The 19222-nt window shown below is 38.8% G+C and overlaps 1 protein-coding gene across 1 annotated transcript in view; it reads left to right on the top strand.

Moving 5' to 3' along the window:
* ARSJ (arylsulfatase family member J) overlaps positions 1–9906 on the top strand; it is a 44942-nt gene extending 35036 nt beyond the window's left edge. The window contains exon 2 of the mRNA XM_065633798.1: positions 7390–9906. Within this exon, the coding sequence (XP_065489870.1) occupies positions 7390–8791 (1402 nt within the window). The 3' untranslated portion in view covers positions 8792–9906. The remainder of the gene's footprint in view (positions 1–7389) is intronic.
* Positions 9907–19222: the final 9316 nt, after the last annotated feature.

The following is a 19222-nucleotide window of genomic DNA, read 5'->3' as shown; positions in this document are numbered from 1 at the left end:
AATAAACATTTTCTGGCTTGGTTCTCCAGCTTTTGAGCACCAGGGTCCATCACTGTACTGGGACTTCTGAAACACCACAAGGAGACCACTGAAAGTCCCTCTGATTCTTGCTATTGATAAATGTTTCTTTTTGATAATGTTATTCTGAGTGGCATTTGACATTCAGTCTTTAGTGTTGTATTTCCTTCTCTGATCCATCTACATTCATAACCTGCCTTCCCCCAAAAAATCTTGAAGTTATAAGCCAGAAGATAAAAATGGTTAAATGATAGAGCAGATTCATAGCGATTTTTCTAGCGTACATTTAACGTTGATATGAGACTTGAGCAGAGAAAATGCTCTGAGGGGCCTATTCAGATTCCCTCAGGCTCCCCTGCTTATATGATTCTGGTTCTTTCCCAAGGAAAGTGGGAAACTTGAGGCAATGACATGCGTGTGGTGAGCACTCTGCATTCTGTCAGCTGAATAGTTGGGAACCAGGACTATGGGGACCAGAGGGATCATGTCTGCTCTGGAAAATGAACAGTCTTTGCGTCTCTCAAATTTAAAAAAAAAAAGTAGGCGGTATTGGTCAGGCTGTGGCACAGGATTCTGTATGTTCTTTGCTGCAGCAGAGCTCATTTGAACCCCCCAGCCATAACTCATATCCCAATGATGAACTGTCTCCATACTCTGGTAATAAATCTTTGCTCCTCTTTTTTCTGCAAGGAGATTTTCTTCTGTAATTCATGCATCCGCCATCTCAGAGAAGTAACTCGCTAGCTATAGTACCATTTGTACATACCAATAAATGTATTTCATGTCTAATTCAAACCACTGAGACAATACTGTAGATATGCAGAATATCTTATCCACAATCTTAAGCAGGTAAAAAAATAGGCAGCATAAGCCGCTACATCCTTTCTACACTTAATTTATATTGTTCAGCGAAAGAGTACATTTTGTGACAAATCATGTTCTAATCTATGAGGCATTTCCTTCACTCCCTAGTGTTGTTCAGAATTTTAACCAGGATAAAATGCTACTCAGCTGACTGGAGAGTTATTTCCATACCTATAGCATCGCTCACGCTCATGGCACAGACTTCAATTGCTTACTTTGGTCCTGTTTCAGCCAACTACCTGGCTGAAATCACATTCTTATTTAAAATGTATGTTGAGCTGGAGCCTTAGCTGTAACTTTACTTTGGAACCAAGTATCCGGAACTTAGAGCAGAAAAGAACAGTTTCTCCTGCACTGCTGCTTAGCTGCTATTTTTAAAAGATGAACTGTAACTTATATGGTATAAGCTCAAGGCTCCTTAAGATGGTTTTCATGCAATATAGTCTTCTCAGAAACAAAAACTTTGGTGGTAGCATTTAGACAACATGTCACATGGAACAGTACACGGTTGACATGGACCATCAAAACTGAAGAAATGTGATTAACACATATATTTCCTAGAACATATGTTCAAACTTGCTGCCGTGACAAATGCCGAGATGCCAGCTGCCTGCTTTGCCTCTCACGGAAGCGTGGTAAATGGAAATTAGCAAAGGCAAGACTGGTCACCAGTCTCTAAGCTAGGAAAAGACTGGAAATAAAAAAGGCAGGAAAATTTAGAAATCATTTTGCTTATCAGCAAATATACTTAACACAAAATGAGAAAGAAGCGCTGTGGCTACAGGCGATGGCTTTCATTGTCATCAGTCTGAAGAGACTATGAATTGATACTCACTGACTGCTTTGCAGCAGTTCATGTCAGGCTGTGATACGTTTATTTGCATCTCATTTAAATCAGCTTAGTTCTGTCTCTCTGCCCCAGCGTCTCATGTAGCAATCTGCCCCTTTTCCAACTTTACCCTTTGATTCTAGTTTTAAAAACCTCAGCAGATTCAGCATGAAAAGGTTTTATGGCAAGTATTTCTAATGCAAAATCACTTTTGTGTGTTTCTTTCATGTTGGTTCATGTCTGATCCAGGAACTTTGCATATCTCTGCCATGCTCTTCACCAGCCTGTTTGGAAGGCTGAAAGCAGAAGACCTTCTGCACAGCTTCTGCTTCCCTATGAGCATCTGACAGAGCTCAAAACAATTTGAGGCAGAGTAAAAATACCTGCCCAAAGTAATAGCTTTCTCCAATGATTAGTGTGTGTTGACCCCATCCCAAAGCCTCTAGTCCACTATAAAGAAGTCTTCTTTATGTCTGTTTTCTCTTACTGGTCATTGAGTCCCACTTCTAATCATTTTTTGGCAGCAAGTGAGGGGCTGGATTTTGCTTCTCTGCACTAACTTCAATGTCTGAGGAATCTCCAAGCAAAAAATGTCACTGCTTTCTATATTCTTTATTCATCTTGAGTAGCTATATTTCAAGCTGTTGTGTTATACAAACAGCTTCAGGTAAGATGCCCTAGACTTTCTTTAGCAGTTCCTACACCTACTTTATAGACTAGTATCTACTTGCTGTATTTTATTATTTTTAACAAGGAAATGTATAATCATCAGTAATGATCTCTTTAATTAATGTATTATGCATACTTCAGTGCTATCACTCCATTTGCAACTCCTTCTGCCAAATGATTTTTTTATTTAAAATATTTTCTAAGTCCTAGGCTAGAGTTAATTATTTTTAAAAAATGAGAAAATTTCTTCAACATATCCTGAGCTATGCAAGCATAAGAAAAATATATTTTCCACATGTACCTAAGTAAAACTGTGCTAGAAAAAGTTCCTGAAATTAGAAACTTCAAACTGTGCTTCTTTGTTAATCTTCAGTGAGCCTGAAAAGAATCTCAGTTTGAAGAATATTAATGCAGTATTTTAAAATTATGAAAGCTTAAAATCAATAGTTTTGTACACGCCCATTACAAAATTAGAAACATCCCAGCTTCTTTCTCAGTGGAGAACCTACTCCAAAGTTAAGGGGGAAAATATTCAATAGAAAATTCCTTAGGGAAACATTTTTTAAGGAAAAACTCTGCTTCAGGGGAATAGTAGTGAAAATGTGCAAAGATTACTGTCATTGACCAACTTCTCTACTTTGATTTGCTCTCCAGATGCAAACTGGGAAACTAGGGACATCAGAAGTGGGGAAATCAAGCCTCCAAATGTGAATGCATTCCTCAAGCTCAGGTCAAATTGACTTTAGTGTCCCCGTGGTGATTTACATCCACAAAGACACTGACACTTGAATGTGCAGTTGACCTTTAACAACTTAATGGTCTCTGCACCTTGAGACCGAAGGTAGGAGCAGTGTAAAAGCCACTGGCTTAGCTTTGTGTCTTTCCAGATTGAAACGGGAAGGGAAATCATGTTGGAAAGCAGTATCGTGAGCTCAGACTCAGGATAGAGCATTTATTTGTTTATTTATTTATTTTAAGAAACCTCTGAAATATTTCTCTCAGCATCCAAGAAGCAAAGGACCTGTGAAGTCATCAAGATACTCCCTCTGGGAGTCCGTTGCTTTAAAGTTTCCACTACAAACAAGTAAACAAAGTGCTGTAACAGTCACCTGGCATTAAACAGCTGCCTTTGCTGGAACAGTTATCACAGTGTAAACACTTGGACAACTTCCACGCGAGTAAAATAGAAATGAGTAGAAAATGTGCAAAGAAGAGGCACCCTTATGCAGTGAGGATAAATTAATTTTCAGTATGCATATGATTAGCTGAACATTTCACATGAATTTTACTTTGGTCCTTGTTCTGTAAATTGCGAGTTTCAGGTGTTAAATAGAGACAGCCGTGATCTAGAAACTTGAAGGGGCAAAGAGGAAGGAAGCATAGTACATATGTATAAAGTATTCACAAGTCTTGGATCCCTATACTTTATACAGTATGGTATCAGTCTATTACCTTTATGTAAATACTGTCCATACAGGTCAAAGTCTAAAAAACTATAAAATGATATTCTGTGGCCTGTCAGCATTTGCTTATATTTAACTTGTTACTATTGTAATTATAACAATGAATTCCAGACTTTCATGATTGTAACTTGCTTTCTGCATTTGGGATTAAATTCAATCAATTTATTCTCAGGAATTAGCTCGTCTTGTGGTAGAAAGTGTTGAAATCTATAGAATGTATTTCACAGGCATTCATGGCAGTTAGTGAGCTCATGAGTTTATCTTCTAAAGAACTCCCCCAAAATCATAATCTGCCTCTTATTTGCCTTGTTTTGCCTTGTTTTTTCTTCTCTTGCACGGTCTAAATACAGTTTCAAAACAGTAATGTTGAGACACTTTTCCTGCTGCTATTAATGCCGTTCAGTTCCATACAATCACTGGTTTTGCTCAGGTTACTTTGTTTTCCCATGAATGCTCTTCAAGTCCTTTGAAAACAAAATACTTTCACTGAAAAAGTAACATTGGCACATGACGGATCAATTAGGAAGGCATGTGGCACAGAAAAGTGAACAAATCTTGACCATTTTTTGTAATAGTGGAGATTATTCTGAGAATTATAGGTTGACATTTCTTTGAAACATTTCGTCAGTTGAAATATTTTACTTGTAATTGATTATTTTGCAGATCCTTTTTTACGTATCTATTTGTACGTATGCGTATATGTATATTCAGAAGCATAACTATGCCAGAAATAGCATGCACATACACATATGGGAAACACACCAGTCTCACGAGAAAAGACAACCGCGCAGGATCTGAGCAGGACTGCTGTGTGTGCGTTGTGGCCAGCACATCGAGTACGTTCCTGCGGGCGCTGCTGAAACAAGATGCATTGCTGTATGCCAAATATTTTTCCCAAGAAGAATACGTATAACCGAGGCTAATTCTTGATATTGTTTGGTTCAGTATTTGTCAGATTAACAGTGTAGGAATTTCATGCTTGGATATATAATTGATAAAGCCCTAGCTGGGGATTCTACATGTTGTTTATGAATTCTTTATGAGAATTAACTTTGTATGAATATCATACTTTCTCTGTAGGCTTTGTCAAGAGGCAAACTGGTTTTCAGCGTGTTGCACATTCTGTTGCCTGTTTCCCCCCAGGCTCAGCTTCTGTGTTGAGAAGGGTAGAAGGATCTCTATTACAACATCACCTTAGAGAAAATTCTGACTTCAAGCAAAATTAACTTATCTGGGAAGAAACTGTCCAGCTGGGATTGGGTGTTGATCTCAAGATAGAGGAGGCTGTCAAGGTTTAAGACAGCAGGAGCTATTGACTAAAACAGCAGGATGGGCCAAGGACATTTTCAGTCAGATCAAATAAGGGGAATTTACTGAAAGATTTTAACAAGGCAGAGGAACGAGAAGGGGAAGGAAATTAAATGTCTTGTGAACATAGTTGCCCGAGGACTCTCCAAGATGGAGTGAACTGCAGTATGGGGCACTGCCATTAGTCAGCGTGGTGTCCTCATTGTAGTTTACCAGTTTTAAAAGGAGAATAAAGTTATACTTGAATCATGGGAGAGATGTGGGTGTTTGTGCATGCATGACATTTCTTTTACAAAGGCAAAGTGCAGATCCCAGAAACCCGTAAATTTGAGAGTATGCTTCAACTACTGCAGTATCTCCTGTGTCGGCACCAGCTTGTGAGTCTGGGGACAATTGGATGGCAGGGCTCCAGATCCACAAACTGGTAACAGATAAAAACAATGCTCTGAAAAAGTGCCAGAGAGACAAAGAAAAGCAGCAGCGCTGCAGTGTACTGAGTACAGGCTGGCTTAAAGCAGAGGAGTGCAACACCCAAAGCTTCTGCAATAAATTAGTTAGACCAGAGCTTCTGGTTCTGTGAAAATAAGTTCAAGGATAAAATGGAAGTTACACAATTATTACAGATTGGCAGCCATTAAAGACATCTATGTTGCCTTCTAAGATCTTGGCCAGGAAGACATCATATAAAAGCAGACTTGTAGTTATTTATGGACAGGCAGAGCCTAATGTTTTTGATTTTCTAGATAGCTCAGGTTGCCAATCAGATTGGCAATACTAGCAGAATGTGTCAGGAAGCCCAAACTTTGACTACCAGAAATTAATTTAAAAGTATTTTTGAGGAAAATTCACAGTAATGGTGGACCTAGCTGTTTTCTTCAGCTAATCTATTCCTATATTCAGGGAGAAGTCGTCTTTGGTTGACAGCGTGCTGTTACATTTTATTTTTTAGCGTCAAACTGATATAAATGGATTTGTCCTTGATCTTTGATACTTACTACTGCCCATGCTGGATTCATTTTCTAATCATATGGGAGCCATATGTATTCTTTACACATAGACTGTACTGCACTGCAGAATCTATTATCCTATCCTTTAAATATACTGCTGTTGCATGTTCAAAGTCCAGCATATTTATATGCTATAGATGTGTTTACCACTAGGAAACTGAGGCATTGTAAAAGTTGTATTTATCCACATAGTTTTCTGTAATCATTGTGAAACGGGGACACGTGAAAGCTTTCTGTGGAGGAAAAAAAAGTACCTCAAAATATCTGTGCTCCTGCACGTATAGGTATTTTGACTAATTCAGTTCAGGGAGGGACATGTTTCATCAAACAGGTAGGCAAGGACAAAAAATGATGTCTGAACAAGAGATCCAGTGATGAAATTATCACTTCCTTTTGAGCGATCGCTCATAAACCCCTTTCACTGTAACCGCAGATGGGTCTTTGAGATTTTGGCTGGGCTACTTGCTGTACACGTATACGTACGGCTCTTACTCAGGAGATAAATGCCGGAGCATGGGACTGTAGGTGGTCCAGGAGGGAGCAGAGCCAGGTCCCATCATGTGCGCGCTGACGACTGACTCAGTTGTTATAGTGTTAGTAATATCTCTGCTAAATCATAGATCGTGTGCATATCGTGTGATGGATGACCAGAAATCAGCCCATGGGGCTTTGTGCACACTGTGAGAGCTGGTCCTGAGTCAGTGACGGGTACTTGTTCATGCTCAGGAAAAACAACACAATCATTCTGCTTTCCAGGGTTTGTATTATACAGAAGTGATAGTGGAAAGGTCTAGGAGTTTGACTGCTAGCTTTAAAATAGTAGTGCCCAAATAGTGATTCACAGGCAGCACATTGCCTCAGAGATCCTTTGACATTGCTCACAGCTACAAGGAAACTAAAACATTAAACATGAGGCCAGCAAGGAGAGGAGGGTGTGATCCTTCTGTGCCTTGTTTCTTGTTCAGTGTTGTTGCCCACTGGCCAAAGGAGGTGAGGCAACTGCACCTAAATGCTTGTGAAGGGAAACAAATGCCATTCTCCTGTTTCAGCAGGTATAGTATGACCTTGTTAGTTTTTGATATAGGCACTTCAAAATCTTCCCAGAGAAAATGACTTCATGAATAGGAATTTTTTTCTGTTACAGTTATGCACATGGGTGTCTATGTGTAAGGGCCTGAGCATTTTTCCCCCCGCTGCCTGATGTGTATGTCTGTCTCCTCCCTGCCTCCAGGTACCAGATACACACCGGCCTTCAGCACTCCATTATACGGCCCACCCAGCCCAACTGCTTACCTCTGGATAACGTCACGCTACCTCAGAAGCTGAAGGAGGTTGGTTATTCAACACACATGGTTGGCAAATGGCACTTGGGGTTTTACCGCAGAGAATGCATGCCCACGCAGAGAGGATTTGACACTTTCTTCGGCTCGCTCTTAGGCAGCGGTGACTATTACACTCACTTCAAGTGTGACAGCCCTGGGATATGTGGCTACGACCTGTATGAAAATGACAACGCGGCTTGGGATCATGACAACGGCATCTATTCAACACAGATGTACACACAGAAAGTACAACAAATCTTAGCTTCCCATAACCCCAGCAAACCCATATTCTTATATATTGCTTACCAAGCTGTTCATTCGCCTCTTCAGGCACCAGGCAAGTATTTTGAACATTATCGATCTATAAATAACATCAACAGGAGAAGATACGCTGCCATGCTAGCTTGTTTGGATGAAGCCATAAACAACGTAACCCTTGCTTTAAAGAAGTATGGTTACTATGACAACAGCATTATCATATATTCTTCAGATAATGGTGGGCAGCCAATGGCTGGAGGAAGTAACTGGCCTCTCCGAGGAAGCAAAGGGACCTACTGGGAAGGAGGTATCCGTGCTGTTGGGTTTGTCCATAGTCCCCTTCTGAAAAACAAAGGGTCTGTGTGTAAGGAGCTTGTGCACATCACAGACTGGTTCCCCACTCTGATCACACTGGCGGAAGGGCAGATCGATGAAGATATCCAGCTGGATGGCTATGATATATGGGAAACCATTAGTGAAGGCAGACGTTCTCCACGGGTGGACATCTTACACAACATTGACCCAATTTACACCAAAGCCAAAAATGGGTCCTGGGCAGCTGGCTATGGGATCTGGAACACCGCAATTCAATCCGCCATCAGAGTGAATCATTGGAAACTACTGACGGGAAATCCAGGTTATAGTGACTGGGTCCCTCCACAGGCCTTCAGTAACGCAGGCCCCAACCGCTGGCACAATGAACGCGTTTCTTGGACAGCTGGAAAAACAGTCTGGCTTTTCAACATAACCGCCGACCCATATGAACGAGTGGACCTCTCTGCAAAGTATCCAGATGTAGTGAAGCAGTTGTTGCGGAGGCTTTCACAGTTCAATAAGACTGCGGTTCCTGTTCGATACCCACCTAAGGACCCTCGGAGTAACCCGAAGCTGAATGGAGGAGTCTGGGGTCCATGGTTTAAGGAGGATGAAAAGAAAAAGAAATCAGATAAAAGTAAAGGTGCAAATAAGCAAAAGAAGAACAAGAATAAGAAAAAGGCAAATCGGAAAAAAGGGCAATCATTACACTGCCGTTCACGTCTTGCAGGTGGATAAACTCGAGCACACTCTTTTGCCAAGTCTAAGTCAGCTTGGTCCAACTTCCTTGAACTTCTGAGAGAATTTACTAGAAATGCTATCTCTGCACTATGGGTGAAAGTTGTCAACTTCTAATTTCTTCACTGATTTCACCAGCACAAGATATCTCAACACTCTGCCTTGAGTGTATGTAAATGTCCACACAACAAACTTTCTCCTCTACAAGAGGAATGGTGCTCATCCATCACAGTTACATTCCCGATGACAATGGAGATAACTCCCAACTTCAGTAATACTGGTTTTGATGGACAGATGGGGCTTCCTTGCCGAAATTAGTTGGGATATTTGGAGAGTATGGATATGTTAATGGTAAATGTTCTCAAATTGACAGATGATTCATAGAGAGAAAGGAAAAACAAAACCTGAGAACCTCTGTGGGTCAGAGCATGTTAGTCACCAACCTATGATACTTTGATACAAACACAGCAAAAACATGGAGCCATTGCAGTAACGTTTGGGGTGCTGGGGAGGGGGACATGATAGGAAGAAAGCTGCTTTGAATTAGACTTTGTCTGCCTTACATAAATCAGAAATATTTTAAAGATTTCCTAGATGTGCTAAGCTCCCCCCACTTGTCATAAATCCTGAAGGCTGTTATTCAACACACATGAAGAGCTAGCACGCACCACATAGAATTTATCATAGGTATAGACAAAAACACATCACCAAAGTGAATGTAATATTTAAACATGTTAAGATAACTATTCTGCAATACATAAAGTATGTAATTTATTTTCCAGCACAATACTTATTTCTCTTCCATTGAAACTTCAATTAATGGGTGATGCAAGATAATGGTTGTTTGGATTTTTTTTCCTTTGATTTTTAATTTTTTTTCCACTCTGTCTTTCAGATTTTTATTTAACAAATCCATATCCTCAGAGTACTGTAAAACAATAAAATACTGTATACACTGCTAGGATGAGAATGATTCAGGTGCATCATGTCATTATGTATTTGCCTCCAATTATTTTGAATGTAACAAAGTGATTATTTAATTTAGTAGTCACATGAATATTGTTCAGTTTCTGTACAGAAGCTAGGCCATCTTTGTTTGGGGGAAAAATTATACTTTAAACGTTTTATTTATGTATCTATTAAAATAGTTTATTTTTATGGCATTCATAAAAGTAGTCTGCCTTTTTGTTGTTGTTGTTGTTTCCAAGACAGCAATTCTGTCCTTGTTTATTTTCAAAGAACCTGATAAGCTTTTTTATTACTATTCTTTTTGGTGCAGGGATGATTTTATGACATTTTGCTTCTGAATCAGAATTTATTCTTCCATTATGTATATAATGTGAGAGTGGTTCACACTACTGGTTTCCAGCGTGTCTGCATAGATGACTAATGGATGTACCAATTGCATATTCTTGGTGATCTGTAATAAGTGATACAATATATATGCCCATATAAGTTTCAAGATGAATTCTGTTAAGTAAAATTGATGATTTGTTTGTTAAATAGCTATAACGTACTTTGATAAAGTTTAAAATAAGCATGCTTTTCAATTACATCTCGCTTGATGCAGAAATTACATTTATATAAACGGATTGCAGGTGGAAAATTAAACATTCATAAAATCTGAACCACGTCCAGCACTCCAATACCCCTTGACCTTTTTTGAAAAGAAATTAACTGCAGACACATACCACCAAAAACTACTAAATTGCATATTTGCAGCTATAGATCAGAATAAAGCTGTCATGAATGAACACTTAGAAACAAGTTAGTCATATTTTAGAGTTACTTTCGTAATGATTATATTGAGGAGAAAACAGAAATGGACTTCTTGGATCATTACCTGTAGATAATATTTATAAAAGGATGATGTGTATCTGCATAAGTGTTGAATGTTGTCACTGTTCTTTCTCACACTATGCAGTCCTCAAGAGGACTAATGGATTTCCTTAGAAATCTGTCTGGCTTTACTGAAGATACAGAACTGCTCCATGAGTAACCAGGAACTCAACTGTTCTCTGATTTCTCACTTTTTTTTTTTTCCCAAATGTACCACAATGTCCTTAAAAGAAATTATAATAACATCTTGAGATATTATACTCCCAAGTGTGGTGTGTAAAATTAATGTCTGACAAAATGCCTATCCTTTTTGTCTTTGAGAAAAGATGAGACTTTTCAAGTTAGTTTGGATCAGCTATCAATACAAAAGTATATTTACAAATCGGGCAAATGTAGAAACGATGACTTTTTATGATGTTCCTTTTCTAGTTTAGGGGAGAATCTACATTTCAGTAATGAACATTAGGAGAGAAGTCACGGAAGCAGGATCTGGTTTTGAAACATTATACTGTCTAGTTTACAACTTACCATGTAAATTATTGTTTATGTTTGAAATACTTGAGTTGCACACTGGGTTCAGCATTAGAAATAGATAGTAACATTTCTGACTTTCAGAGGTCATTTAGAAAAGGTCAAAATTAGATGTGTAAGCTAAACCATACGTGTAAAAGGACTGAGATTTTTTTTTTAATTTATTTTGGCATAATAGAAATAAAGGCACTGTAATAGTGTTATCCTCATAGCATCGATGACCGTGCTTTTCCACAAAAGTTTTATCATAGCTTTGGCCTTTATTGGACTGAAGCAAGCAGACAGCTTTATTCTCTGACAACATTTTATTCTATAATTATTTATATCTGTTCTTTCTCAGGCAAAATGGGAGTCCTTGAAAGTAATTGGTGGAAAACAGAACAGCGGATCGGCTCTTGCAAGTCTGGTATATTAAATAAGTGTGCCACAAGAGTAAGTGTTTGTAGAGTACACAATGGGAGTACGTTTTCTAAGGCTGCAATGGCTTTTAGTTAGGCTGATGCCCTTAAAATCAATACTCTGATCTGGCATAGGGCAAAGATTGGATTTAGAGTGGGTTTGAAATTACCCACAATTTGGAAGCCTTCCTGAATATTTTGTGAAAAGATCCTGATGTGAAAGTGCTGTGTTGCAATTTTCCTGTCTACTTTCACACATTACTTCTCTTTTCACTCCAACAATAGAGTGGTCTCTAGCTTTTGGTGATACCATAAAGCTCTCAAACCTGACTTTCTGTTTACAGAGTTCTAAGCAGTTCATACATTCCCACAACAGGATTTCACAGGTTATTTATGTCTTAGAGTGTGTAACATGTCTAATCTTGGGGAAGGTGTGAAAGGTAAACGCTGCAAGCAGTTCAAAAAAGGCTACTAGACTTACTGAGACCACAGTCCTATATTCTCAAGGAAAACCAGCAGTCCTCATCATTTCTGGGCAGACACGGAGGGAGTTACCACTCCGCTCAGGCTGATACATTTGTGCAAAGGTAGTCTGGAAAACTAATTGATATGTGGTCTAAATCAGTAACTGGTCTTTCTACCCATATTTTTAAGGGATCCAGAAAAAGACTGAGTGGGGAGAGGAAATGTGGGGAGGATTTATTTATTATTTTTAAGCTATCTCACTACTTCTATTCCCCGTATACTATTATGGGTACAAGACAAAAGCAAACCTGATAGTAACTCTCTGATCTGGTCTTAGTGACGCATTTGGGAGGACCAGCCTGAGCAGGGAGACAATATTTCTTCCTTTTCCGTGTCTTATTGGTAGCTGTGATCCTGGATGATCATTTCTACACCAAGACAACCTGAAGAGTGAGAAGGATTGCTCCAGGGAAGAGAGGAAGAAAGAAAAACTTGAGAAAGAAAAAACCAAAAATGAAACCAGAATCAAGAAAGCTTTGCCTTGTGATTTGTGCTCCCTGAATGTAGTACATCATGCTGCATTGCTTTTAAAATCTTGTAAGTGTGAAAAATACCTGTGGTGTTCTTTTCAGGCTTTCTCAATTTTATTCTAAAGCCCTTTGAATTACTTTTCTAATGGTTAGATAATTTTATCTTGTTAGCTTTTTGTTGTCGTTGTTACATAGTTTGATGTAAAGTTGGAGACAAAACACTCTCCTGGCTGCAGATACACACTAGTGGAAGGAAGTGCCAAGAACGGTAAGTAAATCTGAAATGTCAGTCTTTATCTGTGGATCATGTTGTAAGGTGTGAGGGAAAGTCCACGTGGTTGTGAAGCTCTGTCATGGAATATGAATTATCATAACTAATGGAGCCGTTCGTGTCTGAAGGTTCTTCTATAGCTGGGACATGAGGCTTTTTTGAAAGTGAATTAGGCTATTAGACCCAGCAACTTTCTCTGTCTCCTAGAAGTAATTGGGTCCTGATTTCAAGCTGCTGAAAGCACTCATGTTTCCATCTGTTCAGGATTGTACGTAATGGGTTGTCTGAGGTATCTAGACAACATTGAAACTTGGGTTTTTGTGATCTCACTGCACGGAACAAGCTTCTTTTTCTATGTTTCATGCGCTGCATGTTCAGCAGCCAGCACTCCCACTTTTACATATCCATCCACATTTCGAAAGTTACCTTTTATATAAAACACGAGCTTTTTGCAACAGAAAGTGAGACAGCAGCAAAAGTTACATCATGTAAGGTCAGATATTAGGCTACAGCATTTAGGGAATAAACTTGGGATGGACTTGCTGTTAAAATGTCTTTCAGTTGAAGTAGCTTCAGATTTTGTTGATGGCAAAGAATAAGAGTAGTTTCCAAAATGCAATTAGACAAAAGAAATGAGCATGGCTGAAGTCTTCTTAAACTACAAGGAGATACTGAATTCCTCCTAGTGGCAATCATGAGTGCAAACAGGAGTGCTGTGTCTACCAGCTTCTACTCTAATGACGGTTCAGAAAATCTCTGAAGAATGATAAAGAAAGGAAGAAAATAACATACAGTATGTTTTATAGGATTTTTTTCAGAAGTGGAGATCTGTGAACAAAGGATGTACCTTTTCTGACAATTGTTGTGCATTATACATAAGTCCTGGAAAAACTCTGTAGTAATTTTCAGTATGTAACATATAGAGACTACAGGTTCCTTTTGTCATCTTGCTTTAAAACCAGAGGATATTCACCGGCGATATTGATGCAAAGCAAGTTAAATGTAGTTTACTTCATACTGCATATACTATATATTATACTAGGTCTGCTTTTCCAAAAGATAACATTAGCTCAGAGAAAGATACTGCAATATACAATATTCCTGTTGGCTACTGACTTAATAAGCTGTACTTTCAGGACAGCAGTAACTTCTCTTTTTCTGCTCTCACTCTTATTTTCTCGTTTCCAAGAATAGGCAGAGAATGCATATTCCCACAGACAAAAAAGAGCATAAGATTTAATTTAGCAGTTAGATAACAGAAGCTTCACTTCAGTGTTCTGTTCTGTTCAGCAGAGTGCTCAATAATGTACTCCATTTCTGTGGAACATGTCAAGGTCTTGATGAAGTGGAGAGGTTGTGTAAAAGGCAGGCCACTGTGAAAACAGAAAACGTTCTCTTTCCCTGAATTATGCTTGTTTTCACCTCTGCCAAGTGAGTTAATAGTAATAGATACAAATACAGTTAAGAGCATGAAAGAAGATTTAATTAAGTGCCTGGATTTGAATTAAAGTTGCAACAAAGGTATAGCCCATAATATAGTTAAAAGTTATTTCATGAATTCCATTAATTTCAATTATAATCAGAGCAACGCTGCTGAAGTTTAGCTTGTGACTGAAGTAACAGAACTGATTAATGACTGTTATTACGGATTTCCATAACGAGTGGAGAGCAGGGTCCTGAAATGTCATACCGACATAACCTGAAAAATATATTTTTAAAATTTCTTATACACGAGAGTCTCAGAAAAAGTCAAGTATTTAATCACCTAAAATTAGTGCAGGCTGCGATGTTTGTTGCTATTCCCTAGGTTTGCTTACAAAGATCACTTTTGAGAATTACTTGGCAAGGCCATGTTTATCCCTCCTTTAAATGCAGCTTTGCTTCTGCTAGTTAAGATTAGCCAGTACAGAGCTGCATGCAGGAGAAAGTCAAAGGGGCTCTAAAAGTAAGAATGGTTCTTCATTGTAAGTATAGAGTACGCAGTTTGGAGAAGAACATCACTAGTATCAGAATCCAATATATTTGGAGAGATTTGCCAAAAATGTAATGTGATAGACTGATTCATTCCTTTTAGATAACCAAGATATATTTTTATTCTTTGAGATGGCTAGAGAAGGAGGGAAAACATGGCCCTGTGAGAAAATGAAGAGTGCCAAGCTGTGACTGGTATGGTACATGGAATGAAGAAAGTTGCAAGTTGCTTAAAAGGAACATTCTGGGAGGGTGAACTGAATGTCATTAAATAAATACTGCATCTATCGTAATCTGTTTTTCCTTTAAAAAATCCCAAACTTCAAAGCTCTGAATATTGGCAAAACTTTAAGGCCAAGGGTGTAACTAGTAATGTCTTACCTTTGTGCAACCCTCTGAAGTCTTTCTCTGACAGCATACCTTTTTGGTAGTGATTCGTTCCAGTTTTATCGGGGTTTTTGTTAGCAGATTTCGTTACATCTTGTCACTCTGAATGGACTGAATATAGTTAGTGTTGAGAAAGAGCATGTTGGAGCTTTTTGGTCAGCGTTGTTTATCTTTACCAAATTGTTGAGCCTCTCAGGTAATCGCTAAACAGTCTCTTAGACCTATTCCTAATATACTTAAATAATTGATCTCTTATTACTCTATGGGTAGCTATTGAGGATTTGAAAATTACATGTACATCATGTCCATTCTGTTTGGGCAGCAGAGCAAAGTATCTGCAGTTAATAAATGTTAATCTCCACAAGGAAGGGTTTGCAGAGATACAGAGGGAAAGCACAGCTCTGGCCTTCAGCCCGGATGACTTCAGCAACTCACAACCTTTTGTCTTTAAACATGATTTCTTTGACATTTTTACTGCCAGTGGATTTTTTTTCCCTTCTCTTTGAAAGGAAAAAGGCTAAATGACTAATTTTGCTTTCGACATCAGATGTGAAAGTCTGCTTAGAAACCCCCCTGTGTTGTACAGCAGCACAAGCAGAACAAGAAGTGCCTGGTTTGCGTCAGGAGGAACATGCTGTGATGCTTCCACTCCCACCGCTCTCCTCAGCCTCCCACAGGCCCAGCTACCAAGGCATCAACAGGAAAGTCATTGAACTTTTTAGCATGTGAGTATGCCAAGATCCAATAGTTATCCCCAGATAATGAGCAAGTCTAGATGACATGGCACCCGTTCTAGTTCCTGTATTTTCTTTCCAATCACTTTCTCACTTCCACACACTGACTAAATTTGGGGGATGGTTATATTAAAATCAGAAGAAGATTTTCTCTATTATACATTCATCAGAGTGAGATCTCACTGACATCTGTTTCCTTCTCATCCGTGCCAGCAAAGACCAGCATGAGGACCTGTACTAGAAGACAGTCCTTGAAGTCCAGCTAAAGTCATGTCTTTCTCCTATTAGTCACGGTTGTTTCTCAGAGGTACACAGGAAAGCATTTCAGATAATGTAATCCTAAATTCAGCTAAATTCATAAACGAATTATAACTGTTCTCATTGTCCTGTCTGCTTATACAGTAGACTTGTTAAATATACAGTGTCTTGCTAAAGACAAGCTTGCCAGGTTGCCGTTTCCTATACTTTTCTTTAATTCCCATCTCATTACTCAAACCTAGTAATTTCTATTTAACTAGAAGATAACTGTTACTTAATTAGACTTCATGGAAATCATCCAGCTCTGATTTAAAGCAGAAAAATATGAAGAATCTATTACTTCCCCTTTGTAAAGGTCTTGCAACAGTTAATATCTGAGTTAAAAACAGATATGTGCCTTCTTTCTAATTCGATTTGATTTTTTTACCTGGCTACAAATTCCAGCTTTATGTTATCTTTATCCTTCAAGACTAAAGAGTCCATTGGCACCTGGTGTTTTCCTCTTACAATTATACATCTGTATTCCAATCTTTATTTTTTTTTAGAAGCTGAACAGATGGGGTCCTTAGGATCTAATTATTGTATGTCACTTTCTCCAGTTCCCGAATAGGAGCTAAGGCTTTTTTTACACCTTCTCCAGCCTTTCAGTAGAGTGTGAAAAACATGGACAGATACAGTATTCCAGTACTAGTTTCACTCAAGCCATATAAAGGAAGAAATACCACCTCCTTAGAAGTAATGAGTGCTCCTCTGCATCTGAACTGGATGCTTGTTGTGACTCTCAAATCATTTTAAGGGTTCTCACCACTCCAACCGTTCTCCTGGTGCAACTTCATTCCTTATTACACATATTCTCTATCAGTCCATAGCTAGTTTCAGTAAAACACATTTTGTTGAAGAGGCTGAATTTCTCTGAGTCTGTGAATTTTTCAGGTAATCTGCATCACTTTGTGGTTGCCGTATCCTCCTTGTTGCACACCTCTCCAGCAGTCTTTGTATGACCTGCAAATCTTGTCTGCAGTCGTTTTGCAGGGCTGGACCCAGTACTGCTTCCCATGAAAGCACCTGCTTTTAATGATGATTTCTCGTTGCCAGCTACATTGGAGGCCTACTCCTAATGCAATTTGCTGCATGTCTGCTTGTACTATCTGAGTTATTTTAACCTGTTGCTTGCTTGGTTCAAGTAGCAAAACAGTTTGGCATCCAGGAGTCTTGAAAGCCTAAATGTGGTGTGATGGAAGGGAGCTGTAGTGCTCACACTCTGCCCTGGGCCTAGAGCATCCCCTGCTGCCTCAGTCTCGGGATGGCACTCCCCTGGGACTTGGTGTTTATTTTGGTTGGTTTGTGTGAGGCAATCTCTTACCCCTTAGGTGTTGTTTATTCTTATATGGGGAAAAAAAAAAAAAAACAAAACCAAGTTTGAAACTTCCCTGGAAAAAGTATTTGATCCACAGCCATTCTGTTCTTTGTCTCAACTTCTACAGCCGTTTTCTAAAAGTCCCCTGTGCAAAACAGAAGCTGAAAACTTATAAAATAAAGAGGATACAGAATAAGCTCTCTAATTATATTTTAAATCCCAAATTAAACTAACAGCAGCCATGCCTATAATGTCTAATTTAGGAAAAATATGGAAGTCTTTCTCTAAGGAGTGGATTTTCACTTTTGCACATTTCATGATTCCCGAGGGTAGTCACTGTTTAGCACACACTTATTTAAATCGGAGATATCATATTTATTCAGATATAACCTTCAGGGTAGCATGCAGAACTGAAGTGTTTTAACGGTTGCATTTTCCCCACAGCACATGTTGAAGATCATCTAGGTGAGTAATCAATGCCATAAAACAGCTACTCCATTTCCATCGCCATGGACAAATCTTCTTGCTGATTTTCCTGGTTCTGATTACAACCTGCTGCTTTACCACTGCTGAATGGTGAAACTCACTCCATCTCATTGATACACTACCATGATATAATGTCTAGTTATTTCTTTCACTGTTTTACTTACCACTCTTGATTTTGAGCAGTTTCTGTACAGTTACTGAATCTACCCTCACAGTTTTCAGTGCAGGGCATTATTTCTATCCCTGTTTTATGTATAGAAAATAAGACACAGGCTGTTCGAAGATGACAGAGGGAGTCGTTGGCAAGGGCTGGCAAAAGCCCTAGTATCCTGAATTGGAGTTTAATGTTTAAACCATAAGGTCTTCATTCCTCAAACAGTTCATCAAGTGTGCTCTACTGGAGTTTTGTGGCAGCAGCAGTTAAATCAGTGGGCAGTAGTACCACGGTAGTCTCTTGAATGCTTAGTTTAGCTGTTGCATACTGGGTTTGGAGATGAAGAGCAGATTTGGATGTTCTCACTACTATCCCAATGGGCTGGGGAGGCAAAGGTCACATTCCAAAATCAGCTCCTACTTGTGCTCACAGTTCAGTTGGGAGGAGCCAGGGGAAGGGGAACACTGAGGCAGACTTGATGATTTGCATCTTAAAATATTTTGCTGCATCTGACAAGATGAGTAATTTTTTTCCCTAGGACAGTATCAAAGATATTTGTAAAACTGTCATCTAATTCCAGAATTTATTCAGACTGTAATTGCCTAGTGATGTTATTTCCCCAAAGAGATTTATTTTTTTTCCACCAAGTACTTTCTGAAAATATAAACAAAAGTAGAGTTGCACTGCAAGGGCATCAGTACTGCTGGAAAACATGAACAGCTTTAATAATGAAAATAGGCAGGACAGAGAGTTTGTAGTTACTGCTGTTTAGAGTTCCAGGTGAGATAATACTTGTTAATACTTACTGGCTTAAGTGAATTACTAAGGTAATTGCAATTTGTGTGTTACAGAGAGGGTAGATGGAAGAAAAAGCACTGTAGGTGCAATGTTACCAACACTCTCTTTTATTCTCAGAGGAAAATACATGTCAATGACTCTCTTCTGCATTTTCTTCTGAGACAGAAGACTTCCCAAGGTACGAAAGCATGTTCCTAGTGCTGTTGTTGAGATTTATCAATACAGTACTATAACTGTGTCATATTAAGGTTC

The sequence above is a fragment of the Caloenas nicobarica genome, chromosome 4 (genome assembly GCF_036013445.1).
Source record: "Caloenas nicobarica isolate bCalNic1 chromosome 4, bCalNic1.hap1, whole genome shotgun sequence".
In the NCBI taxonomy this organism is placed as follows: Eukaryota; Metazoa; Chordata; class Aves; order Columbiformes; family Columbidae; genus Caloenas; species Caloenas nicobarica.
The sequence above is the reverse complement of the archived record's forward strand: the minus strand, read 5'-3'. Positions and strand labels throughout refer to the sequence as shown.